Below are 27,529 nucleotides of genomic sequence, written 5' to 3'. Positions count from 1 at the left end.
TTAACGAATCAGTCAAGAATTAAGCGAATCAGCCAATAACTAGACGAATCAGCCAGTAATTAAGCGAATCAGCCAAAGTTTAGACGAATCAGTCGATAATTAGACGAATCAGTCAATAACCAGACGAATCAGCCGGTAACTAGGCGAATCAGCCAATGACTAAATGAATCAGTAGTCAATACATGCAGTGGCTATAAATCAATAGACTACAAACATCAATCTCATTAATTACAAATATCAATGCAATAAACTAAGTATGTGATTTTGGGAAACTCGAGTCAAACCTCACTCGAGTTGTGCAATCCCAACACAACATTAATTTATACCTTTCTTTCTGATACTCTGACTCGGTTGAAGTCTCGAACTCCAATCCTGTCAATACTCAATGTCCAGCTGTAGCCTACGTCGATAGGAACTCAATACCGAAGTCGGATTCAAAATCAAACGGGCGGATTTCTCACAAAAGGCGTAAGGATTTTTCGTAACTTTCCTCGGCCCTTTCTCGATTTTATTTCCTGAATTTCTGAAGAATTCGTGCATATATATATATATATATATATATATATATATATATATATATATACATACGTAACATGCAATAAGCCAAGTGGCAATTTTTCCTTCTGCATGACTGGCGCATATGCGCGCCCGAGATCCGTGCATATGCACCGGAAGTACTGTCCGACTACTGGACTACTCGCGCATATGCGCGCCCTGACATCGCGCATATGCGCGAGACCTACTGTCTCCACATACATCAACTCGCGCATATGCACGCCTTCTGTCGCGCATGTGCGCCAACCTTTCTGCCCTGCTCGCGCATATACGCCGTTCACGTCGCGCATATGCGCCGAGCACTCCACTAGGTTACTGGACACCTCGCGCATATGCGCGTCCTCATGCCGCGCATATGCGCGGGGTCTTCTGCCCACTCCGGTCATGATTCGCGCATCTCGTCGTGCATGTGCGCAAGCACACCTCCTTGCACATATATTTATATCTTTTCTCCCTTATTCTTCCGGTCTAATCCGTTCTGTTTATAATCATCTCAATTAATCAAGAAATCATTCCAGATTAATCTCAGATTAGGGTAAATATACCCAAATCAATTCAGATTACGGTAATCGAATTCTCGGGCCTTACAGTATGTATTGTGTGATGATTCTTAAAGATCTAACGCCAAAATTCTTTTTTTGCATATATAGTCCAAATTTCATCAATCCAGTTACATATAATAATAAGAAAATATTCATATTTCAAATTAATCTAAATATCAATTGTCAAATTAACTTTACAATAAATATTTGAAAGATTCGATTTAATGTTTCTTTTTATTTTTTTATACATATTAAAACAATATTTCTTAAGTATGTACATAAAAATATTATGAAAGACAGGTTAAATAGAACTAGTAAATTTAACAAACCTTATAGTTCAACTTTTATAAAAGATTGAAAACATTTGATAACAAATTTTACGATGATATTTCGAGAAATATCTTTTGTAATTGTAAAATCTTTACCTCTTTAAGGATTAATTTGTTGTTGGATTGATTTCTTACCGAATGGTTGTAGTGTATCAGGATCAAGTTTATGTATTTTGACTAAATATTTTTTTCAAAATGTCGGTACCACCACCCATTTTGTAAGTATCTAGTTTTGAAAATTTTATATACGACAAAGGAGTTGTTCAAACTTTGTTGTTCAATATTGAAGTGATCTCAAACTTTACTTCGCTTTGCTTAGGCTCTCGTTCTGTTCGTTGCCATCATGTCGCTTGCTCGGGTGGACGATGACGTCCCTACATCTTTGTTAAGGAGTTCCATGGCTTCTTCCTCCTAGTGGCCAGGTTCGACTTCATCAAAGTCGGTGATATAACCAAAATGTTCACTAAAGTCGAAAATGCATTTTACCTCTCCCACCATCACAGTTTGAAGATGATGCAATTGAAATTTGAATTGTTAATATGAGTAAATTAAGAAATCGTAAGTAAATAATAATAAAGAGAGTGTATGTAAAATTATAACACAATTATTGAATATATTTTTAAAAATAATAGCAAAGAGAGAAATTGATTAATGTACATAAATGTAGAGTTGAGCTAAAGTAGACATGTGCAAATATTAAAAAAAAAATGATTTTCCATTAATAGTTGAGTTGGGTATAAAAATATGTATATTTTCAATTTGACCCCAAACTGAAAATAAATAATGTGGTATTTATCCGATGTTGCCCACGGCTACTGAGTAACACAGTAGCCACCCAAGACTCTTAATTTTTTTTTAAAAAATTTTGGGTTCTAGTCCGATTTCGGGTCGGATCCAGTAATTGGCCAGATCCAAATCCGAAATCGGTTCAGAAAATACTGAACCAATTCAATCAATTAAAAGTGAATTAAAGACGGTTTCAGGTCCATTCACCCCTAATGAACTTGATTCCGAGCTTAACAAACCGATTCCAATCCGAATCGATCAGGTTAAGCATTAAGAGTGTCAAAATCCGACACGACCCATCAACCCGACACGGTTCAACCCGAAAAAAATCAAGTTTGGGTTTGGCGTTTTCAGGTTTGGGTCAGATCGGGTTGGATCCGATAGACGATAGTTGACTCGAAAAAAATGATCGGATCGGGTTGGGTTGGGTTCGGGTCAACCCGGGTTGACCAGAAAATTTTATTTTTTAAAAAAATATAATTAATAAATACTGCATACATTTTTATATATTGCAAGTCTGAAAAAATATTTATTTTATATTTATATCATAAATTTTCATAATTTGATATTTAATTTTAATATTTTTTATTTTTTAAACAATTTTTTATTTGATTTAGTAAATATATTTATTTTTCTACAATTAAACTTTCAAATTTAAATCATATATATGAAGGAGATTTTATTATTATGTGTTTAAATTAAAATATTGATATTTTTTTTGAATTTTTTTTTTAAAAATTCAAAATTTGGTTATACATATTGATCTGGTTGCTTCAGGTTCAGGTTCGGGTTGACAGTTTTCGGATTGGCTCTGGTTCATTTTAGGTTCGTGTTGGACAATTTTTGAATAATACTATTGTTAATTTGACCCAACCTATCCGAATTGACATACTTATTAAGCATGCCTGCACTACAACATTACTTAATTTAAAAACTAAAAGTAAAATTTAATATTTATTTATTTACATACCAAAATGATTTAGGCTATGAATTCGGGATATGTGAATTTACACATATGCCACTCTGAAACTAGATTCTGCACCATTTCAAAATCGTACCGCCGCGCCACCGCCCCAGCCATGGCGGGCTTAACAGCCCGTCTTCTCCTTTCCCGGTCCTCAAATAAGAAGGTCCTTCTGCCGTTGACTTTCCTAATAAGCAACGAATTACACGCTGCATACTTCTCCTCCTCCTGTAGAAACAAGAACTTTGGCTTCGCTCCGCCGCCTCACCTCCCCCCGGAGGCCAAGAAGGTTCCTTTTGAGTCCACCGTCCATGGGGTCACGTTTCAAGATCCATTTCATTGGATGTCTAACACGAACGACCCTGATTTCATCAGCTACCTCGACCGAGAGAACTCATACGCGGAGGCATTCATGCGAGAAACCGAAGAATTGCAGAGGAATCTTTATTCTGAGATGGTTTCCAGACTTCCCTCCAAGATTTCTACCCCTCCTGAACGTTGGGGACCCTGGTCTGTTTTTTCAATCCATTGCCTTGCTTGAAATCGTAAATGTTTGCATTTGTGTGGTGGATTATGTGTGTTTTATCTCCTGTATAATTTTGTTTTTATCATGTAGATTCACTTTAACTCCCATTGATAGTTGATTATATGCTTCTTGAGATTCTTTAAATTTAGTTTTTTATGTTTCGTGTGCTTGAATAGGCTGTACTACCAATGCATTCCAGAGGGGAAAGAGTATCCTGTTTTGTGTAGGAAATTTTCTGGTGAAAAGAAAGGTTGGTTGAATACTTTAATCAGTTCTTCTGAAGGAGGATTTGGGAGGGAGCAAGTTTTGCTCGACTGGAATGAGATTGCAGAAAAGCATGGCAAGTTCCTTTTGCTAGTAATTTCCCGTTCATTTTCTTGTATCCCAAATTATTTCATCTTCTGAAAAATACTCCGTACATATGCAGTTGGCTATTAGTTTACTTTAAGGTACACATATCGGATGGAATTACTAGCTTTTTGGCTCAATTATAATTTGAGGATATTCCACATTGAAGTTGTCTGTGGAATGACCAGGAATCTTATGTGCTTGGCCATATTTCTTTAAATTAAATACAATATAGTTTACTTATTTTGTATGAAACTAGCACATTGTCTCATATCTGATTAACTTGTATGATTTACCTAAGATATTTATATGAATAATTAAGCATTAAGTTCAACTTTTTTTCTCAATTGCGAGTCTTGTTATGACTAATTTAGACTGTCTTATACTACTTATGTTTGTGTATAGAAGTTCATGTCTTCTGATACAATCTCTAAAGTTGACCTTTCCATTCAGTAGTGTTAAAATGGTTGGAGGCCTGCAAATGAGAAGTGTAAATTGAGGAGAAAGATTATTTTATTCTACTTTTTTTTTTTTTTACGAATGAAATCAATTAATACAATTGTGAAGGCCCGAAAAATCCTTACTTGAAAATTTGCGGAAAAATTAAAATTTTCTTTTTAAAGAACTTAAATTGCCTCATTCATAAAATCAACTGATAAATCAAGTTCAATGTTTAAAAATATAGCAGCGGAAGAAAATAAAGTTTGCCAAAAATAACAAATTAAGAATATTCTACAACTGATAAAAGTGTTTGCATATAAAAAAAATGACAAGTGCTGAAACTGAGGTCCTCGGGTGCCACTACTGCCGACCCAAGCTGGCTCACTGGTCCCCGCCCTCGGCCCCCTGCTCATCAGTACCTACAACAATCAAGTCTAGTGAGTCTAAAGACTCAACATGCATATATCGTAGGTAACGAGTAAAATATAATTTGCATGGATAAAATATCATGTCATGAGGCATACTGAAAAAAAATTGTACTGAGCAATTATAATACGTGCATAACTGAACTGAAAGTCATAGTAAAAATGTTTGCTCCTTGGAGCCCTGTACTGAAATAACTGGTAATAATTTTCTGTTGAGATTATGGTCTACGCCTGTGGCCCCTGCACTGAACTGAACTGATCGGTAACTGGCTACCGGGGTAGTATCAAACTGAACTGAACTGACCGGTCACTGGCGACCGGGTGGTACCAAACTGAACTGATCGGTCACTGGCGACCGAGTAAAATAGTGCTCCCATAATAGTGAATTGACCACAAGCAATATCGCATAAATCTCAAAAATAATCATTTTCTAATTTCATGCACGTAATATAATTAAATGGCATAATGGAAATATCCTGTATATTTTACCAACTGGATTGGATCGTTCCCAGGCTCGCTGCAACCTAAATATGTCATGAAAAATATGCAATAGCTTAAACTTGGCCAACTATGCGCTTTAAGTTCAAAAATGCGACTATGACGCCTAATGACTTCGTATTTAATCATGACTCCGAACCAACCCGAACCAACACTGAACCGACGTATAGTCATGATTAAAATACGCTTAAAATTATGAACTAATGCTCCTAAAATGATGAGGGTCAAAACCTAGGTGAAATGGATGCCAAAACAAGAAACGCTCTTTCGAAAGTCAATTTGGCACATCGCACCGTAAATTCCCGTACGACCTCGAAAATGATCTGAATCACAAACGGTCAAAAACATGACCTTCCTAACTCAATGGGGCACTGTCCAGTCCAAGGCCATAGGCTAAAAGCCGACCGAGAACTCGAACGAGCCTCCGAACCGACACAACAACTTGCTGTAAATTTCCAGCAGCTGTACAATCGCGTATCTTGTGTTGTTTTCGAGACTACCGGCCATTGGGTCGTGAACCACCGACCAGAGACTCTTACCAACATCCCAAGGAGTGATTTGAACCATGGCTAAGGGCCCTAGGCCAGCCACAATTCTCACCATTCCAGCAACCAACCGAAAATCCTTACCGAGAACTCGCGTGCATGCGTGTGTAGTGTTTTGTTTTGATTGCTGTCTCGTGTCATTCCAGTGGCCATTTGATTGACCATGGCACGACCTAGACATCTAGGGGCATGGTATGAACCGTGGCTAAGGGCCATAGGCCAACCAAGATCCACACGAAACCAACCAAAGCCGAACTCATGTGCTGTCAAAAACCGAAGGCCGAGATGGGAGGGGGCTGTTCTTGATGTTTTCTGTAAAACCGCTTAGCCATGGACCAAGCCACCAAAATGGCGACTTAGTCACGTCTTAGACATGCTAGGGGAGTGATCCAACCATGGCTATAGGCCCCTAGGGCAGCCATGATCAGATCCTTACCCTTGGACAGCAAATCTGAATTTTCGAAACTCATAAGAGACACAAATGGAGTTGCTGCCGTTTTCTTGGTCTCGGCTGTCATGGGGCTCAAACCACTGGACAAATGTGTTCCTAACATGCCCTAGTACATGCCTAGGATTAGCTTTGGGAGCCTGGAACCGATTCAATACCTGAAACTCACAAACCAAAAGAAACCGTGAAGCTTGCCAAGGAAATTCGAAAATTCTGCATGAGTTGATTCAAAATGTTTTGCTATGCATTTCGGCTTTAGCTGGATAAAACATGATCATGTACTGAAAATAATTGATAATATGACTTGATTGAGGTTTGAATGAAATCCAGACATGCCTGGTTTCGTTTCGAAAGAAAACGAACGAAACGACGACGACGCGGCACGGAGGAGTGGAATGCTTCTTTCCTTTCTTTCTTGCTCTCGGTTTCTTCCCACTTTTAGCTATGAGTCCCACGGTTTTTAACACTGAAAATGGCTCTCACTTTCGGTCATGGGGGAGGGGAATAAGTGGTTAGGGGAGTGAGGGTGATGGGTGCAAAATATAAGGGAGAAATCAAGACCAAGTCTCCCTCATTTGAATTTTGAATTGTAGTTTATCAAGTGAGTTGATGGATGTATCTAGAAGGTGGTGATCGAATTTTTGCATGCTAGTCTAGGTTAGAATGAGGTTGATTAATAATTTAATGGTGCTCCCAAAAAAAAGAATTATCCTCCTAATTAACTACCAAGAAGGGGTCAAAGGTGATGAGTTGGCAATTGAATCTTCTAGTAACTAAGGGGGCCGAAATTCTCACAATTTAATGGAGGGGAATTCTTTTCTAACTAGTAAATTTATAATCCTTAAAAGCCTCACTAATCCTTAATTAATTTAGTGAATTAATCCTTTAATTATTGAAACTTAAATGAACTTATTCCCTACTCACCTCAAGTAATTAAAATAAATCCTCAAACCTTCTTACTAATTTAAATGAACTTACTTGCTAGCTAAATTAACTTCTGAAAATATTTATCGAATCTTAAATTCTATCTCAAAGCTCCAACTCCAGTCCGGCCTCACTGAAATAACTGAAAAATCAAACTACTGCATGAAATAATAAAATAATTAACTTCAAAGAAATGCATTGAAATAATCATGCAATGAAGTCAATTTAATTCAAAATACTAGAATTATGCATGGCTTATACGTAGACTGATTTACGGGTTCTACAACAATGTTGTATAAATAATTAACTATTGCAATCAAAATCTCAAGGATCAAGGGATAAAAACGGATCTATATCTTCATAGAAAGGAAACAAATTAATAGTTAACCCCAAATGTCTGTGTAAACTCTTTGGCCACCAACCGTGCTTTGTCTCTCTCTCTCTACAGAGCCATAAACTTTATATTTCACTGTGAAAATCTGTTTACACTCCCACATTTCGTTTACCTTGTGGTAATTTCACCAAGTTCCATGTTTTGTTCTTCTTGAGAGCACTCATTTTTCCCAAGACAGCAGTTTTCCATTCAGGAACCATCAATCCCTCTTCAATAGACCTGGGAATAAACACACTTGATAGATTTGAGGTGAAAGCATGAAATGTAGGGGATAAACTTGAGTAAGAAACAAATTGAGATATGGGATGTTGAGTGCAAGATCTAACACCCATTCTGAAGGCAATTTCCATGTCTAGATCGAGATTTGGATTCGAATTACCTGATTCCTTGGATGGATCTACTGTCGGTTTATTCTATTGACAGTGAATGGGATTCATGATGTCCTTACCAGCTTGAGGCTTCTCGTGTATACCTGTAATTGTTGCTGTCCAGGAACATGTTCTGCTGTTTCCAGCCTATAATCAGAACTATTTTATTCACTTGAAGGGCTGGGAGATTCGGGCAGAAAGGTTGTGTTTGGTTTATCAATGAGCAAAGGAAGATCTACATCGTCCCAGGCACAAGATTCTACCTGTTTCTCCCCCTGGATCGAAGTGGATGGGAAATAAGATGTATCCTAAAAAAAATAGCATCACAAGGGACATGTTTTTCCTGTTTGGGGACAATAACAATTAACACCTGTACCCTTTTTGTGTGGGAGAATACCCAACAAAACAGTTTTGCCGCGGATTTGGATAGCAGCGGATAGTGTGACATGAGAATAGAATAGACAAAGGAGTTTTAAGTTTAGAGTCTGACTTGATAAGCAATTTATTAGGTAGGCTGAAGTTAGGATGGCACCCCACCACAAATACTTTGGAATATTGATTGTGAACATGAGGGCCCATGATACTTCTAACAAAGTGCCTATTCTTTCTTTCCGATACCCCGTTTTGTTGAGGAGTATTAACATATGAACTATGACTCTTGTGATCATCGATAAATGTGAGGAATCACCTTTTACCATGAGATGTACCACCCTCAAAGTTCGCCATAAGTCGTGAATTATAGAGAATGGTGTTGATGGTGGGTATGGTTTAGGAGTGAATGGATTGCGAGTTTGTTTTGCAAATTGACACATTTCACAATCAAAGGAAGTAATATGAAACGACCCTTACTTTTTACTTTGAAATTCTACTAATTTTTTTTATTACCCATTAATTCGAAAACCACAATTAAAATAACTTAACATTTCCATAAATCAAAATAATTTAACAATTTAAACCTGAAATGTATAAAATCCATAAAATCGTTAATTACCAAAATTCGACTTCTACCTTTAACAAGATCAAAATTAAATTCAAAATAAAGTATAAAATCTCTAATAAAATCCTTAACAAAATCTTTTAAATTTTGCCTATCAATCTAACGCGGATAAATGTCCCTCGGGAGTGTACTGACGTACTCGATCCACTCAAGCGTCAGCGCCTCCCTCAATATCATCATCACCTGCAGTATTCAAATATAATGAGTCTAATGACTCACCACGTTCTAATCATGAATAACAAATAATACATATACAAGCACATGCATTAAAATCATATTTTTATTTAAATAACTTTTAAGCATAAATAAATCATATATCGTAAAATCATAAAATCGTAAAGCTTTGCATCCTTTATCATTTTGGGTGAAATTTGATCCTTGAAAGTGACTAGCCTTTTTTTCCTCTGGTCGATTGGTCAGTCTTAGCTCCCATTGCGCAAGGGGACGGACACTAGGCACCGCCATGAAAATACGATCTTCAAGCTCCCTCTGGGGCCTTGTCCCGTAAATCCCTCACGACATTCCCATAAAATTGTAAGTTCACCGTTCTTTATTAAAACGGATCCCCCACATATCCTCTATCCGTTTGTCGCAGTCAATTCACATCCTTCAAAACATTTTTCAATTTTATTTTCCCTTTTTAAAGCATGAAATATCATGACTTTCCAAAAATAGAATTTTAACAATAAAAATTGCACAGTTATACTATAAATCATAAAATATCATATTTTCATCAAAATCATCATTTTATATCATTTATCATGCACTATGATTCTTCGGGACGCTGCCAACTCTTTTCGTACAACCCAGGTGTAAAATGACCGTTTTGCCCTAAACGTAAAATTTCTCGATTTTGACTTTTTCGTACTTTTAATGACGTGGGCTTATCCCAAATAATTATTTAAGCTTAAATCTAATTTTTAATAATTTTATTTATCTTAAATTCACGTGTTTCAATTTAATTTCCTATTTAATTATTCGTAAAGCGTTTTAATCCCGAATTAATTCAAACTTGAATATTTTAATCCCAAACTCTAGACATAAACTTTTTACTTCCTAAACTACCCTTGTGAGTCATGAGCCACCCCCGTGGACCCATGGTTCAAGCCCCTAACCATTAACTTAATTTTTCGAACCCTAGCATACTACCTCGAGCCATCTCACGATTTTCTCGAACCATGCCCGAGCCACCTCGATCCAAACCTTGACCAGACTCCTTATGGACCCTGCTGACCAGCCCCGACCCATTGAACCAGCCCTCAAGCCAAGCAGCTAGAGCGCCCTGCGTGCAACCTCTACCCGTGGCCGCGTTATTTAAATTGGTTGGAGTCCTACCCGAGCTAGAACTCTCCTAGCTATTTGACCACCGATCACCAGCCCTCCTAGACATCACTAGACCAGCCTAAGACTCGACCCAAACCAGCCTTGAGCCCCTAAACCACGCTGCAACTCTGCACGAGAACAAGAGCTGCGCGTATCCCTCCATATGCGCCTATGAGTTTCCTACTCGAATAGGGCCCTTTGCTCGAGCCACCCTCGAGCTTGAACCCTTCTAAGCCTCTCTGTACCACCCTGAGACCCCGCCTAGACCACCCTAGCCAAGCCTCTACCGAGCCGCAAGCCCTCCTAGCCGCAGCCTCTATGTGCGTGCATGGGGGAGTCCTAACTCACAAAGACTCTTCCCCAGCCGCTGATCTCGAGTCCTAGCCCTGCTAGGACTCTTCCCAACCCTTAACCACGTCCAGCACGACCACCTAGCCCAGCCCTGATCGAGCCATGCATGGTTCCAAGCCACCTAGCCGACCATCTTCCCATCGGCTATACTAGAAAACCTTAGGTGTATTTTCCCTTGCCATCTTCGATTCCAGCCCTCGACTCTACCTTAAATTGTCCATTTTCTACCCATAAATCGTCCCAAGTTGGCGGCCTAACCCTTAGAAATCATAACATTTAACCAACGAGCGTACAATCGTCAAAACTTTGGATATAATCGTTCTATCGTAAAAGTAATTGAACACAAGTATTCTTCATGCAAAAATAATAAAAACAAGCATATTATGGTTCGAATGATGCGTCAAAAAGATTTAGTAGCATGCCTTTGCGTTTAAAACGCTTGAATACGTGACTGTCGGCGTGGGGTGCGAAGAAGGATGAACGGCGACGAAGAACCCTAGCTTTCTCTACCTCCTTATTTTTCGAAATTTTGGTGTGTGTGTTGTGTGCGTGGAGCGGCTGATTATGAAGTTTAGAAGCTATGTTTTCATTTTTATAGATTTTATTTTTGCATGATACTGAGCTTGGGTTTTGGGCTTTCAAGTATAGGAGCAATTGGGCCTACTCAATTTAGTTAAATTGAGCACAATAACACTTATTTAATTGAAAAATAAAAGTTTATAAAAATTAATTTTCAAAAATAACGCCTTTGATATTTTAAAGTTTCTCGTTTGCCTAAAACCGGCTACCCGGATAAAATCGAGCTCGTCTCATAAAATAATTCGAACTCTTACATTTTTAGAAAAATTTAATCATATTAAGAAGTCTTGAAAATATTTATTTTATCTCCGTCGTCCCCAATCTCTTTTCCCTGGCCTATTATCGAATATTCGGATAAAATTTACAATTTCATTAAATCATGTCATATAATTATTTAATCATGCAATCATACATTTAATCATATAATATGCATCAAGTAAGCATCAAAATCAATTAAATAAAACAATTATATATTTAAATTCATTTGCATGCATGCGGTTTACGTGGACTGATTTTTCTGGCGTTACATAATATTTTTATTCTCAAACAAGGATGGAAACAAACGTCTTAAATAAGAAAAATTCGGTGGCCAAGCCTACGATGCAATGACATTTTTTCCCTAGGACTAGAGACAGACAAGGATGTATTACTTGAGCTGGAATTTTGACTTCTCTTGGGCGGATCACCTTCAAAATAGTGAAGGCCATCATAAACCTTAGCAGTTCCAATCATCTTACACGTTAGTGGATCCTGAAATTGACAGAAAGAAGATTTGAAGTTAGCAACACGATTATTATCTCGAGTTATCTTACTAACTGAAATCAGGTTGCATTTCAATGCTGGAACATGGAACGCAGCTATAATGCTATGTTGCCAATTCCAGCAACTTGTTCTATAGAACCATTGGCTACACTGACAGAAGTAGGCTTTGCGCATGTAACATATGCATTAAAAATATTTGAACAACCTGTCATATGATCGGAGGCCCCGGAATCAATGATCCAAGGTTCCTTTAGAAAAAAATGAGATTTTTTGGCTGATTAGGTTTTACCAGCTCGTGTCATTGAACAAGATCCAATATTGGGTTTGGGACTGGACAGTAGGCTGGCCGTGGGTTGATTGAGCAGCTTACAGATTTGTTCAATCTGTTCTTTGGTTAAGGAAATTGAAGAGGATCCATATTTTCCCTCTGGAGTTTGACTGTTATATTCCCTGCCATCTTTTTTCTTCTTCGCCAGTTTTCTGGTTTACCATGGAGCTCCCAACATTTTTCTTGGGTGTGTCCAGGATAGTGACAATACTCACACAACAGGCTGGTATTTGGCTTTTGATCTGAATTATTTTTCCAGTGGGGTGCTGGTTTGTGCGAAACCAAGGCTGATCCTTCTGGTTTGGTTGAAAAAACTGGTCTGTCATCAATTAACATCATCTTGCGTTACACTGCCTCACATCGCACGTCGGCGAAGCATCTTCAGTCGATGGGAAGGGTTCTTGGGCCACCACACGTCCTCGGACTTCATCCAATTACCGAGCGAGTCCAGCAAGAAAATCAAATACTCTTTCTTTTTCAAGATTTTTCCTCTGTTTCACGCTACATGCAGCGCAGGAGGATTCTTCTCCAAAGAAGATGTCAAGTTCTTGCCAGAGTTCTTGGAGATCAGAAAAAATATTGAGTTACAATCTTTGATCCTTGCTTCATGTCTTTCAGCTTTGATCGAATCTCAAAAATTTGAGAGGCATTTCCAAGGTCGGAGTACATGCGTCGGGCTGTGTCTCACCTCTTTGGCCGTATTAAACCACAAATAACAGCGACTTAAAGAACAATGGAATTCTCTACTACCCGTGTCTTGTATGATGGGCCAGTTGTTTCTGGCTTAGGAAACTCGTCAGTGATGTAAACTAGTTTTCCTTAGCTACATATTAGAATTTTTACGGACTGTGTCCGCTGGAGATAATTCTTTCCATCCAGTTTATGGTTGTGATGGGGAGAGATGAATGATCGGCACTCGGAAAGGGAGTGATTGGAGTAGTCTCAATTGAGGAGCTTTTGACATTGTTTTTGGCTATCCTAGGGTTTTGAACCTTAGGCTCTGGTACCATGCGGTGTTCTAAATGGCGGTCAAGGTGGCCGCTGGCCGCCTAGGCAGTAGGCGACCCTCGACCACACCGCCTATGCATGAGGCGGGTGTTTTAGGCGGTCCAAGCTATACGACGTTGGGGAGGCGGGTCGAGGCAAGTTGAGGCGGCGGGCTAGGCGGGCGAGGCGGACAGTCAAGATCTTTAAGTTGTAGTCAACAATTTTTAAAATTTATTCAACAATTTTAAAAACTTAGTCAACAATTTTAAAAATCTAGTTAAAGTCAACTAATTAATTGTACATTATCTAAATGATATTATATTGTATGAAGCTTCTTAGTGCTTAAACATTATTTAATGCACATTTTGCATAAAAAAATGATAACTATTTGTGATTATATTACATGATTATCTATAAAAAATAACTTAAAAAAATTCAACCGCCTATGCACCGCCTGGGAGGCCGAGGCAGCCGAGATAGTAGGCGGTCACCGACCGCTTCCCGTCTTTTATAACCTTGGTACCATGTATATTGAGAAGAAATATTAATTATTGTATTTTTTTTACGTATGAATAGAGTTACAAACGAATCGAGCTATTCACGAGTAGCTCAAGCTCGTAATCGAGTCGAGCTCGAGTAGTTAGTGACTTTTGCAAGCTACTCGACAATATATATATATATATTTATTAAATATATATTTATTTTTATATATATATTAATATATTTATTTAAAAAATTAAAAAAATTGAAATCAAGTTTTTTGAGCTCGAGTAACTCGATACGTTATCGAGTCTAGCTTGAGCTCGAAAATTAATATTTGAATCGAGTCGAGCTCGAGCTTGAGTTCGAGTATTTCAAATTTTTTTTGAGGGAGCTCGAATGGTGTGATACTCGGGCTCGACTCGATTGCACCCCTACATATAAATACAATGTTGTATAAATAATTTACAACTACAATCAAAATCCCAAGGATTAAGGGATAATGACTGATCAATATCTTCTTAGAAAGAAAACAAATTAATAAAAAAATATCAATGATTTTATCACCTAAAAATAAAAGATTTTATTTATAATATCTAACTAACATGGTACAGATACCAGACTCACCGTTATATGTCATACCGTCTTTATGAACCACCCGTGAATGTCTTATAAATTTCACGTTACAATTGTTCAATCTTGGGCCTGAAGATGATGTATAAGATGTCCCATATCGGGTGAATTAAGTTATTGAGAGTTGTATATATAAATTTGGAGAATCCTTCCTCCTTAAGCTAGCTTTTGGGGTGAAGTTAGTAAGAAGGAAGGAAATGTATTATGCCTGACGTGAATCAAGTGTAGTCTGTTCTCTTGAATATTTATTATGTGCTTCTCCTACATAGAACACAAGTTTTTAAGAGAATGTGTGCAAATATTTTCAATTATGCACGTATATGCATTAATAGTTTTTATCATCTATGTTATAGGATATGTCCACGTGGGTACCTGCAGAGTATCACCATGTCACAATTTCCTTGCTTACACACTTGACACAACAGGGGAAGAACAATTCCAGCTTCAAATTAAGGATCTCAGAACTAATGCTATCCTCCCACATTTCAGAGTTGAGGGTGTTATGAGTTTGGCTTGGGGACAGGATGGCTGTACATTGTTCTATACATTACATGACCAGAACCAACGACCTTACAGGTAAATTCTATAGTTTTATGTGCAGTTCATTTGGGTATCCCCTATTTTATTTGTCATGATATATAATTTTCAGGGTCATGTGCGCCAAACTGGGATCGGACTTTGTATATGATAATGTAATATATACAGAAAATGATTCCCAGTTCTGTGTGGATCTTGCAAACACCAAGAATGGCAAGTTTATAACATTGAACTCTAATTCAAGGAATTCATCAGAGGAAGGAACTTATCCATTTCAATTCTGTTCTTTTCTTTTCTTTTCTTTTTGTTTTTATCAAATTACATCATATATTTCTCTACATCATACTTTACTGAAGTCTAAGCGGCAGTGCAGGTTTATGTCATAAATTCTACCAATCTACAAGCGGGGTTGCAAAGGTTCTGTAAACGTGTCTCCGGAGTCCAATACTTTTTGGAACATCATTGTGGCTTTTTTTACATCCTTACAAATGCTCCAACAGGGGAGGGTAAGAAGTTTTTAGGGAGTGGTTATTATCTAGCCCGATGTCGAGATGATGATGTGCAATCAGTTAACTTGCAGGTAATATCTTGTTTTTTACTTGGATTTTTATCTGTGAAAGATCATAGATGTCCTTCATACGTAATGATTTTGGGATCAGCTTCTTCAGCTTGAACAGTGTAGTGACTGGAATTAATTTCCAACCTTCCAGGAACATCCAAATGCTGCATTTGAGGATAATTCAAGATCTTAAATAAGAACGTGCAGCTTTGGTGCTTTGACAAATTATTTTGTAACCTCGTTGTGAACGTTCCATTAAAATATTTTGTATGACGAGTTTAAAAATATTTTAAGTCTTTTCGGGAAAATTGGTTGATGATTGGATTTAATGATTTTTTCAAATTTTTGTATTTTTACAACTTTTAGCTGATGGGCGATAAATATAATTCCTTAAGCTGTGTGTCTTGACAAAACATGCTCTAAGCAAAGAAGTTGACGATATGTTCATGCTTCATTGGTTTGATATTTTTTATGAACATCCTTGTCGATAAATAGTATACATTCTCTTGCTTTTATTGGGTGCTACTTTGAACATAACCTGATCCACATTTCTTTTTGTTTTATATCTTGTACTTAGCTTATGAATACCAGATACTCAAATTAATTTATTTTCACCTTCTCTGTAGGATGCCATCATGCCCGGTGAAGATGTTTGCCTGGAAGATATGGACATGTTTAACGAACATCTGGTCATCTTTCTTAACAAAAACGGTTGCCGTTCAATATGTTCAATCCCCATGCCGTTTGATGTTGATCGTCAGGTGTTCGTTTCATATTTTCTGTTCAAGGAAGGACCTGATTTTAGTAATGTTGCATTTGACTTCTGTTTTTTATCCATCACCGAGGTTCTTTGGTGTCACTACAATTTTCACTTTGTAAATTATGTGAAAACAATCTTGGATTTTGTGGAAAAATAATTCAGGAATAATTTCTTCCTTACTTCAATTGGTGAGTAAAAGGTTACATAAATAGGGATTTACAGAATACTCTAGAATAACAGAAAAGGAAACTAACTAATTCCTAAAAATCAGCATATTGACTAACTGTACATTGACCTAACCGAATCCCTTAATTAAGGGAATTGATTCTAATCCCTTAATTAAGGGAATTGATTCTACCCTAATTTACATCACATTTCGACACTCCCCCTCAAGCTGAGGAATAGATGTCTTCCATTCCCAGCTTGGATATGAGCCCATGAAAACTTGAACTGCTTAGTCCCTTGGTCAGAACATCAGCCAACTGGCACCCGGTTGGAACATAAGACATACACACTAGTTTTCTCTCCAATTTCTCTTTGATGAAGTGTCTGTCAATCTCAATATGCTTTGTCCTATCGTGTTGTATAGGATTATGTGCAATGTTGATTGTGGACTTGTTGTCACTGTAGAGTTTCATGGGACCTTCTACCTTGACCCGTAGATCATCCAAAATAATCTTTAGCCATAGTATTTCGCATAGCCCTTGAGCAATCGCCCTGAATTCTGCTTCGGCCGAGGACCTGGCCACTACATTCTGCTTCTTACTCCTCCATGTTACTAGGTTGCCACCTAGAAACGTACAATACCCGACGTAGACCTTCTATCTACGAGGGATCCTGCATAGTCAGCGTCAGTGTAGGCTTCTACAGTAAGCCTCTCGTTCCTTTTGAGCAGAATCCCTTTCCCTAGGTTCCCTTTCCAATAATGAAGTACCCTATTTGCAGCTTGAAGATGTGACTCTCTTGGATCATGCATGAATTGGCTGATCACACTGACTGAGTAGGCTATATCTGGCCGAGTATGAGCGAGGTATATGAGTCTACCAACTAACCTCTGGTACATCCTTTTATCAACTGCTGGTTCCTCTTTATTTTCTCCCAATTTGTGATTCGGATCCATTGGGGTAGAGGCCGGTTTACACGCAGCCTTTCCTGTCTCGGTAAGTAGGTCTGTAATGTATTTTGTTGAGAGATGAAAATCCCGTGTGTAGAATAAGCCACCTCAATACCGAGAAAGTACTTCAACTTGCCCAGTTCTTTTATCTCAAACTCCTTTCCCATTCTTCTCTTTAATTCTAGCTTTTCTTCTTCATCATTCCCAGTTACTATGATGTCCTCGACATAGACTAGAAGAGCCGTTACTCCCCCTGCAGAGGAGTGTTTAATGAAGAGGGTGTGATCACCTTGGCTTTGTTTGTATCCAGATTCCTTCATAAAGTTTGCAAACCTCCCGAACCATGCCCTTGGAGATTGTTTTAACCCGTAAAGAGCCTTCTTTAATTTGCACACCTTATTGCTTGATTCTCCATCAAAACCCGGTGGGATGTGCATGTAGATTTCTTCATCTAAGTCACCATGGAGGAAAGCATTCTTAACATCATACTGCAGAAGTTGCCAGCTATAGTGAGCAGCTAAAGACAAAAGAATTCTCACAGTATTCATTTTTGCAACCGGGGCAAAAGTTTCCAGATAATCAACTCCATACGTCTGAGTATACCCTTTGGCTACCAACCTTGCCTTGTATCTCTCAAGGGATCCATCAGCCTTGTATTTTAGTGAGAAGATCCATTTACAGTCAACAATGTTCTTTCCCTCTGGTTTATTCACAACCTCCCAGGTTTTATTCTTTTCCAATGCTTTCATTTCTTCTTTCATAGCATCTCTCCATTCCCTTTTTGACAATGCCTCAAAGAAAGTAGTGGGGATTGCAATGGTGTTTAAACTGACGATGAATTTTTTGTGGGCTGGCGATAGGTTTTTAAGGGAAACATAGTGAGACAATGGGTATAGTGGTCGTTTAGTGCATTCCCGGGTATTTTTTCTGATGGCAATAGGAAGGTCTAGGTCATTTGTCGGGCCAATGGTTGGTGTTTCAGTCTGTTGAATATGAGAAGGGTGTTCGGGACTTACCGCGATCTCATCTCCGGAGTCAGGATTGGAAGCTTGGACTTGAGTCTGTTCCGGGGCAGTCTTCCTCCTTGAGTACACCTGAGAGAACCTAGGAAACTTGTGGGAAGATGACACATTTGTGGGGTTAGAAAGCTCGGACTCAGTAGGAGTAGGATAAGGCTCGGTTGGTATAGGAGGGAGATCAAGAGTGTGGATCGGTTCAAAGGATTCCCAAGGGCTATCTTCTAGTGGACTCTCCCCCTGAAGAGAGGACTTGGAGAAGAACGGTTTATTTTCACTGAAGGTAACATCGATAGAGATGTACGATTTTCTAGAAGAAGGATTATAGCACTTATACCCCTTTTTAGTGGCTGAGTAACCGAGGAACAGACATTTGATGGCTCGGGGATCCAATTTATCTCTTTGGGTGTTATGGACATGAACAAAGGCAGTGCACCCAAATACCCTAGGGGTGAGGCCGGTTGAGGTTCTAAAGTGAGGATAGAAGCTGTTAAGGCATTCTACTGGACTCTTGTTGTCGAGCACTCGTGAAGGAAGTCTATTAATCATGTGCGTGGCTGTAAGAACAGCTTCCCCCCAATAGGTCTTAGGAACGTTTCCATGAAGAAGTAGGGCTCGGGTAGTGTTTAGCAAGTGTCCATTTTTTCTTTCAGCCACCCCATTTTGTTGAGGTGTTTGAACACACGATGAGTCATGGATAATACCATGTGACAGGAAATAAGGTGATAGGATTTGGTTGAAGTAATCTGTGGCATTGTCTGTCCTAAACCTTTTTATTTTTACTCCAAATTGATTTTGAATCATCGCATGGAAATTTGGTATAACAGTGCTAACTTCAGATTTATGTTGAAGGAGAAATATCCATGTGATGCGAGTGCAATCATCAATCAATGAGACAAACCAACGGGCCCCGGAAATGTTAGGTATCCTAGAGGGACCCCATACATCACTGTGAATTAAATGGAAAGGAGAAGAACTTCTTTGATTACTGATAGGAAAAGACACTCGAGTATGTTTTGCTAATTCACATGTGTCACAATGAAATTCCGAAATATCTAATCCTTGAAATAAATAAGGAAACATAACTTTTAGAGTCCTAAAGGAAGGATGACCAAGGCGCAAATGGTGTAGCCAAATGGTATCTTTATTGGATGAACTAAACAAGGACAAATTGCTCCTGGCTTGTGGTGAAGACTCAAGGTAGTAAAGGCCCCCCCTTTCCTTAGCAAGTCCAATCTTCCTCCCCGAAGCTAGGTCCTGAAAAATACCATAGGAAGAGAAAAACGTAACATGGCATTTAAGATCACGAGTGAGTTTATGGATGGAGACAAGGCTGCTGGACAGTTTTGGTACATGAAGTACATTTTTTAGGCTAAGCATAGGGGAGATATGTATGTCTCCGAAGCCTGCCATTGTAGCCACAGAGCCATTTGCCACTACAACTTTCCTGTTACTTGGGCATGGTGTATAAGAGTGAAAAATCTGAGATATGGGTGTCATATGGTCAGTAGCACCAGAGTCTATTATCCAAGAGTTGGCATTTAGGGTTCCTGAGGCATCTACAGAAAAAGAGAATGAGCCATTACCTGAGAGGGCTAGAGAACATGTACCAGAGGGCTTCTCTAGGGACCCCAGCAAATTTTTTAGCTTCTCAATCTCCTCTCGGTTAAGCCCCTCTACTGCTGAGTTTTCATCCCTGGTTTGATCCTCAGCCAGGTGCGCTTGAGGTCTCGGCTTCCCTACTCGGGCTCCCCATTCTTCGCTTGGTGGTTTGCCATGTAGCTTCCAACAATTTTCCCTTGTGTGTCTTGGTTTCTTACAATGAGTGCACCATAGGTTGTCTTTGTTCCCCTTCCACTGATTTTCTCTGCTTGGATATTGTCTTTGTATATCAGCCGCCTTATTCGTCTCTAGATCCTTTCCTTTTGTTGCAAGTGCTGATCCATACATGTGCTGTGGCTCAAGCAGCATGATACCCCTGCGACTTTCTTCTGAGCGAATCAGCGAGATCGTCTCTTCTAGGGACGGTGTGTCCTCTCGGCCAATGACCTGAATTCTTACTTGATCAAATTCAGGGTTTAATCCGGCCAAAAAATCATATATTCGGTCTCTCTCAATAAAGTTCTTCAATAGTACAGCATCTTCCGGGCATTTCATCTCAAAGACTCGGTAATAGTCAAGTTCCTGCCATAGATTTTGCAGCAGAGAAGCATACTCAATGACAGATCTGGTACCTTGTTTAAGGGCTGCAGTTTTAGTCTTTATCTCATACACCTGAGCAGCATCCTTGGCTTTTGAGTAGGTGCGGCGGATATAGTCCCAAGTTTCCTTCGCTGTGGAGAAGAACATACATGTGTCACTGATCATGGGATCCATGGAGTCCCATAACCAGGACATGATCATAGAGTCCTCTTCATCCCAAGCGTCAAACTTTGGATCCTCCCTTGGTGGTCCCGTTCCAATAAGATGGCCGATTCTTCCTTTGCCTTTGAGATACGTGCGAATGAATTGGGACCACTTGAGATAATTTTTCCCGTTGAGTCGATTGGAGGCCCGAATATTCTGCAGGTCACCGGTCTTCTGGACAACAGTGGTATCATCAGGGAGAGACGAGCTGCTAGAAATGGTAGTTTCAGAGATTGACATGGTGAAGGATAGGGAAGTAGAACAGAAAAAACAGCAATGAAGGCTTGAAAAAAAAACTGGACAGCAATGAAGGCTGGAATGTGCGGAATGAACCCAGACTAATGTCCTAGGGCTCTGATACCACGTTGAAAAATAATTCAGGAATAATTTCTTCCTTACTTCAATTGGTGAGTAAAAGGTTACATAAATAGGGATTTACAGAATGCTCTAGAATAACAGAAAAGGAAACTAACTAATTCCTAAAAATCAGCATATTGACTAACTGTACATTAACCTAACCGAATCCCTTAATTAAGGGAATTGATTCTAATCCCTTAATTAAGGGAATTGATTCTACCCTAATTTACATCACATTTCGACAGATTTCTGTTACAATGATACTTCTTATGAGTAAATTCTAAATTTTCTTTGATGTTATACACATGCATCTGTTGTTTCAGTTGGTAAAGTCTTCAAGTTTTCTCTTATGAACCTTATTTTCATTTTTGACATGTACTGGGAAGATTTTTGCTATGTTTGAGTAACAGAGAAATGTGCAATTGTAATATCTAACATTTAGACTATGCTGATAATTTTTTTCCAGTTGTCTTTGTTTGCACAATTTGAAGATCTTTATAAATGATAATGAAGACTGTAGTTTACTACATTGTAATGATTAGCACAATCATCACCTTAATCATTTTTGGTTTCTTGTATAAATGTTGTCATTACAATGATATACTTTATATTTGTTTTGCTCATATGACCATCCCCACCTTCTCAAATTTCATCAATCTAGCTATTATTGTTGTTGTGATCATGTTCTTAGCTGCAGCTTTCATCTTCTTCTCATCTGTATTGATTTGTGTTGCAGAAACAAATGGAGATTAGTGATCTTAATCCTTGGTTTTTTCCAATGCCTTCAAACATGTGTACCATCACACCCGGTTCAAATCACGACTTCAAGAATTCAGTCTACCGTGTTGTCCTTTCTTCACCTGTGGTATAGTTTCAGATTAGCTACTGATTAATTTTTAAAATTGTCTATTAGCACTTTTTTATTTAATTAGCGTACAAGGATTAATTTACTTAGCTTGTTACTTGCCTTATTTCGTATTTTGGACCCCGTTTTTGAATTTTTGATGTACAAGTTATCTTGCGTTCACTGTTTGCTTTATATAAAAACTCTATGGACGTTTTGGGAGTGACATAATCATACATGACTTAAAGAGTAAAGCAAAAATTGTATATTAATTCCTGGTTTTCTGGATTATTGATTGTTGTTTTATTGGTGTAATGAAACTGCTATGTTTTAGTTTATAAATTAAACCTTTTATTTTCTTAATATGTTGGATAAAAAACTGTTTTTGGCTGGAAAGCTATTAGGTGATTCCTAATACTGAGTTCTTAATAAGTGCCTCATATGAAGCAATAAACATTTTATATTGAAGCCAAAATCCTTTTTTGATCAATGAAATCCGTATTGTTTGAATGGCACTTAAATCGTATGTCTCTTGAAACCCTGGTTTTAACTTCATGTTTAAAAAGTTTTACTTACCTGGCTCTCTCTCTTCACTAATGTGACAGATGCCTGATCTTATCGTTGACTATGACATGGCTAGGAAAACTTTTGTCATTGTTCAACAGGAAGATGTGACAAATATTTCGATGGATGTAGTCGACAATAACTCACCATTTAGTGCCCCTGACACTGTTAAATCTCTTGAATTCTCATACAAGAAAGGAAAAGGTACTAAGGATAATGGATTTCACAGATGGGAAGGTTTCTCTCAGAAATACACTTGTGAGGAGAAAGAGGTTTTTTCTCATGATGGTGTCAAAGTCCCGTTAACTATCCTGTTTTCACGCACTGCATTTCAGAAAGGGCAGTCTCCTGGACTTCTACATGTGTATGGTGCATATGGCGAGGGTCTTGATAAAAGCTGGTGTCCAGACCGTTTAAGCTTAATTGATCAGGGTTGGGTGTTTGCATTCGCAGATGTGAGGTATTGGAAGCCGAGTCATAATTTTCTAACTATATGTTATCTTCAAATTTTAATGAATGATTTTTTTGTGGAATCAATTATCTTATGCTCTTGTATGTATTTTCATATTGTTTTGTTCCTAGTCAAAGAAACTTGTCTTATGGTTCCCCTTTTAATGTGTATACCAAACGGCCAATATTGTTGAAAATGCCATAAGTTATTATTTAAATACTGTCTGTAGTGTACTTTAGCGATTTCTGTGAAACTGTTCAAAAGGTTGTCTTATAGTTTGTCAATGTTGCATTTTGCAAACAAATTTTTACCTTAAAAACTTGTGAATAGAGCAAAGAACTCTTAATCATGAAGAACTGCGAGTTTGTTTTGGAATTGTGTACAACATGCAGTATTTATCTATTCCTTTATTCTGCTAGAACTATTGTCAAGTAATTCATTCCACTGATTGAGGATTATCAAATGCTGTTGGTAGAATACCACACATTATTTTTTTTTGCATATGATCTTTTCCTTGGTGCAGGGGTGGTGCTGGTGCAGATCCTTCTTGGCATCAATCTGGCCGTTTATCGAACAAGTTGAACTCCATCTATGATTTTGTCGCATGTGGCAACCATTTGATCAACGAGGGTCTAGTCCATAGAAATCAGCTTGGTGCAGTGGGTATCAGTGCTGGATGTCTTCTTGTGGGAGCAGCTGTAAATATGCATCCTGAATTATTTCGTGCTGCCATTTTGAAGGTAAGCAGAGAATACCCATTTTATTAACTTTTAAATGTAATTTAAATTCACTGTTCCTTTGTCTTGGATCTCAAAATTTTTAATGCTTTTGCATTTTCCATGATAGGTTCCCTTTCTCGATGTACTTAACACTCTATTAGATCCCCATTTACCTCTTACTACTTTGGATTATGAAGAATTTGGAAATCCTCAAACGAAGTCTTGCTTTGACTATATTCTTAAGTACTCTCCTTATGATAATATACCTCAAGGTGTTTGCTGCCCTTCAATGCTCATCTCGTCGTCATTCAATGATTCCCGGTAATCAAACTTTTTTAGATTATCATTTCAACATATATTTTGCTATGTTGTCAGCTCGTTTATTTGTTCTCGTAGACCTACTCATAATTTAGGTAAACTCCGCCATATTATGAAATATATTCTGCTGTTATTTTAATTATGTACTTCTGATTCTTCCATTCGTAAGGGTTGGTGTTTGGGAAGCGGCAAAATGGGTGGCGAAGATACGAGATACAACATGCTCAAGTTGTTCTTCTTCAGTAATTCTGCAGACGAATATGAATGGGGGACATTTCCGTGATTGTGGTCGTTTTGCTCATTGTTCGGAGACAGCTTATGAGTATGCTTTTCTACTCAAAGTTATGGGAGTCTTGAATCAAATATCAGGACACGAGAAAGGAGCTGCATAAGTACAACTCATTGTTCTGGAACTAAATTTCAGGTTGTTGTCAATCCTTTATCTGAATCTGCATGCAGATGAATATTAATAATTTCCAATATCCTCTACGGAGGCTACATATTTTTTTGGAGTTTCGTTCTAATATTTTCTGCAATTCTTAGTGGGTTTTTTTAACCGTTCATTCATGGTATATTCTGGGAGATGTGAATTCGTGGCTTCATGGTCTTTTGGTTTCCTAGAATTTGTAACTTTTTTCTCGATCAGGAGGGATAAGATCCAGTAATCAAACCAAAACTTTTTGATTTTTATTTATATATTTTTTTAAATACTCGGTTTGACTCCTGAAACTGCCTGTCTCGTGCTTTTGCAGGGAATCACCCACATGTTAATCACTCTCAATGACCAAGCAAAATGAATCTTTATATTAGTATGACTCCTGACAATAGCAGTAGTTCTTTTTTCAATATTAATGAGAACTGATGATGCAAGCTTCTGCTTACAGCTGCTGCAGCAAGATTTTTACTCCATGTTGAGGCTGCGTGGTGAGAACTATATGTGGTGAGTGAATGTAGTTTGGTGATATAGTGAACTTGTACCGTTGAAGGATCGTTGATAGCGCAATCTTAGCTTCATTATGCGTAAAGTTCATTCCAACACACATTCGAGGTCCAGAACCAAAGGGCAGGAACGCCAAGGAATTGCCATTTGTTGATTTCGCCAATCCTTCGGAAAATCTTTCTGGTTTAAACACATGGGCATCATGTCCCCATGTTTCAGGATTTCGATGCAATGCTTGAGGAGGAATCAACAGGTTGACGTTTGCTGGTAACTGATATTTCCCTGATCTAGTTTTTCTTTCTATTCTTCTTGTAATAGTAGTCACAGGACTGTATAGCCTCATAGTTTCATAGATGATCATGGTTACCTAAATTTCAAGAAAGCAATCATGCGTGTTATGCACAAGAAATAACAGTGGAATCCGTTATTTAGTCGAGTGGTCGTGTTAGTGTATTTTCAGGTTTGGAGACGGTTGAACTCATGCTTTTAGTAAATTTAGACTTGTGATTAAAAAAATTCAGTTGATATCAAGTTCATACATGAGAAGTTGAACTTGATTCCAACTTTCATTTAAAAGAGATCTGAAGTGCCTTAATAAAATTTGAAGTTGATCTTGAATATGTAAATTTAATTCGTATTCAGGTTAAATTTGACCAGGTTTGGCTAGATTAGCCTATATAAAGATCCAAAAATTTGAATCTCTAATAAACATTACTTACATTCTTCAATTTAGCGATGCCTTCTGAGTTGGGATTTTCTTGGCCGAACAGATCAATCACTTCTTTTCTTGCTTTTTCTTGCCAATCCGTGTGAATCCCAAGTAGGAGAATGCTCCAACATAGTAAGCTGTAAGTAGTTTCTTGTCCAGCGAAATAGAAGATCTTGCATTCATCGATGATTTCATCGACCGACACTTGGTTTTTTGGATCCTTGTCATGGTGAACTTTCAGGAGTGATCCCAAAAAATCATTTCCAAAACCATTAACTTGCCCTTTACTAACTTCGGCTTCTCGTTTCTTTACAATTTCCAGGATAGAATCATGGAGCTGTTTCTCGATTCGGTCAGCTTCAATGTCATCTTCAGTCTGAATAAGCTTTCTGCAGAATTAACCTCTTAAGCATTGAGTAATCTGTAACTGAGGGTCTCTTATTATAGAATATACATTCGTAATTAATATCAACCACATACTTAGAGCCGTAAAATCTTATCTTAAACGCGTTTCTGGAGATCAAGTTACACAACTTTGTGAGGGTTTTGAATATCATTATCCCTTCCAAGTAACTGCTTCCGAAAGCTGTCCTGGAGATCACTTCTGAGGTTAGAAGCCTGAATTGCTCGCACACTTCGATCTCTTTTCCTTCGTAATTCCTCCACCTATCCATCATGTTTCTAGCACTAGAGATCATTGCTGGAACCATATCCTGAACCGCGGTGAACCCATAATCTCTTGTTATGATTTCAGGCATGATAAACAATACATGTATGTCTACAGGAGGGAAATTTCATGTTACCTTAGGATACTACACCTAGTATGTATTTAAGGTATACTACTGGGGTCGACTGAACAATCAATGGACCCACATGTATCGATAAATGTCCTCCTTAGAAGCACTATTTGGGTAATATCCTAAAGGTGACATGCTATTATATGTTGTTCATAGGGTTCTTGAACAGTAATTGGATCAAACCAACTAATGAGAGATTTTCACCTTCAAGCACTCTCCATGAAAAGCGTGATTAGCCAATCTCCTAAGCTTTGACCATTTTTCACCTTCTGCCACAACAATCCCCCCTCCCAATAGTTTCTGCAAGTACCCTTCAATCTTAAGTTTCGAATACTTGCCTTCTTTATTACTTAGTATTTCTTTAACCATGTGCTGTTCCGTAACCACAACAAAAGGTTTAGTTCCCATCCAGAAATAGAAAACATCACCTGATTCAATAACATTCCCCGACATGAATCATTCATGAAATTGCAAAGTATGCATAGAACCCAAATGACATAATCGAAAGATACTGAAACAAATGGAAATATAATCTTTTACCGTAAATCTTGGACCAGCAATACAAGTGAGGCTGCAATCTTGGAAATACGTCGTGTGACAAATCCATGGGTGTGCTACTTGTTTGCTTCTTCATTTGGATGATTTCTTTCGTGTTTCCATATATGAACTTGTATGATGGACCTTTGATTCCTTGGGATTCAAGTTCTTGTTGAATACGAAACGGGATCCACCATAACTTGTATATGATAACTAAAAGGATTGTCGGTAAAAGGGATGATAGAAAGATCGACAAAAGGGTAATCATGGCTTCAATCCGGAAATTCAATTTGTTTGAAAGAAGGGAAGTGACTTGATGCTGTTCTTCTTCAAGAACAGAAATATACATACATACATGTATATATATA

At 38.1% G+C, this 27,529-nt stretch overlaps 2 protein-coding genes across 2 annotated transcripts; one reads left to right on the top strand and one right to left on the bottom strand.

Moving 5' to 3' along the window:
- The first annotated feature begins 3,194 nt into the window (after positions 1-3,194).
- On the top strand, positions 3,195-25,081 carry LOC140808306 (uncharacterized). Its single transcript, XM_073165396.1, has 12 exons — positions 3,195-3,686; positions 3,879-4,042; positions 14,887-15,109; positions 15,183-15,352; positions 15,439-15,650; positions 16,256-16,390; positions 22,019-22,147; positions 22,732-23,150; positions 23,665-23,881; positions 23,988-24,181; positions 24,348-24,602; positions 24,931-25,081. The coding sequence occupies exons 1-11, from the start codon at positions 3,199-3,201 to the stop codon at positions 24,568-24,570; spliced, it is 2,574 nt and encodes an 857-aa protein (XP_073021497.1). The 5' UTR covers positions 3,195-3,198; the 3' UTR covers positions 24,571-24,602; positions 24,931-25,081.
- On the bottom strand, positions 24,960-27,529 carry LOC140808305 (cytochrome P450 CYP749A22-like). Its single transcript, XM_073165395.1, has 5 exons — positions 27,165-27,529; positions 26,829-27,052; positions 26,308-26,540; positions 25,838-26,216; positions 24,960-25,485 (listed from the first exon to the last, which is right to left on the bottom strand). The coding sequence occupies exons 1-5, from the start codon at positions 27,508-27,510 to the stop codon at positions 25,057-25,059; spliced, it is 1,611 nt and encodes a 536-aa protein (XP_073021496.1). The 5' UTR covers positions 27,511-27,529; the 3' UTR covers positions 24,960-25,056.

The sequence above is a fragment of the Primulina eburnea genome, chromosome 12 (genome assembly GCF_022965805.1).
Source record: "Primulina eburnea isolate SZY01 chromosome 12, ASM2296580v1, whole genome shotgun sequence".
NCBI classification, from domain to species: domain Eukaryota; kingdom Viridiplantae; phylum Streptophyta; class Magnoliopsida; order Lamiales; family Gesneriaceae; genus Primulina; species Primulina eburnea.
Note: the sequence above shows the minus strand (reverse complement) of the source record. Positions and strands in the feature narration are given on the sequence as shown.

Coding starts and splice junctions, on each gene's coding strand:
- LOC140808306 (XM_073165396.1), top strand. CDS start 3,199: ATGAATTCGGGATATGTGAATTTACACATATGCCACTCTGAAACTAGA. Junction 4,043..14,886: donor TGAGATTGCAGAAAAGCATG/GCAAGTTCCTTT, acceptor TCTATGTTATAG/GATATGTCCACGTGGGTACC. Junction 24,182..24,347: donor TCGTCATTCAATGATTCCCG/GTAATCAAACTT, acceptor TCCATTCGTAAG/GGTTGGTGTTTGGGAAGCGG.
- LOC140808305 (XM_073165395.1), bottom strand. CDS start 27,510: ATGTATATTTCTGTTCTTGAAGAAGAACAGCATCAAGTCACTTCCCTT. Junction 27,053..27,164: donor TTGCTGGTCCAAGATTTACG/GTAAAAGATTAT, acceptor TTATTGAATCAG/GTGATGTTTTCTATTTCTGG. Junction 25,486..25,837: donor GCATCGCTAAATTGAAGAAT/GTAAGTAATGTT, acceptor CTTGAAATTTAG/GTAACCATGATCATCTATGA.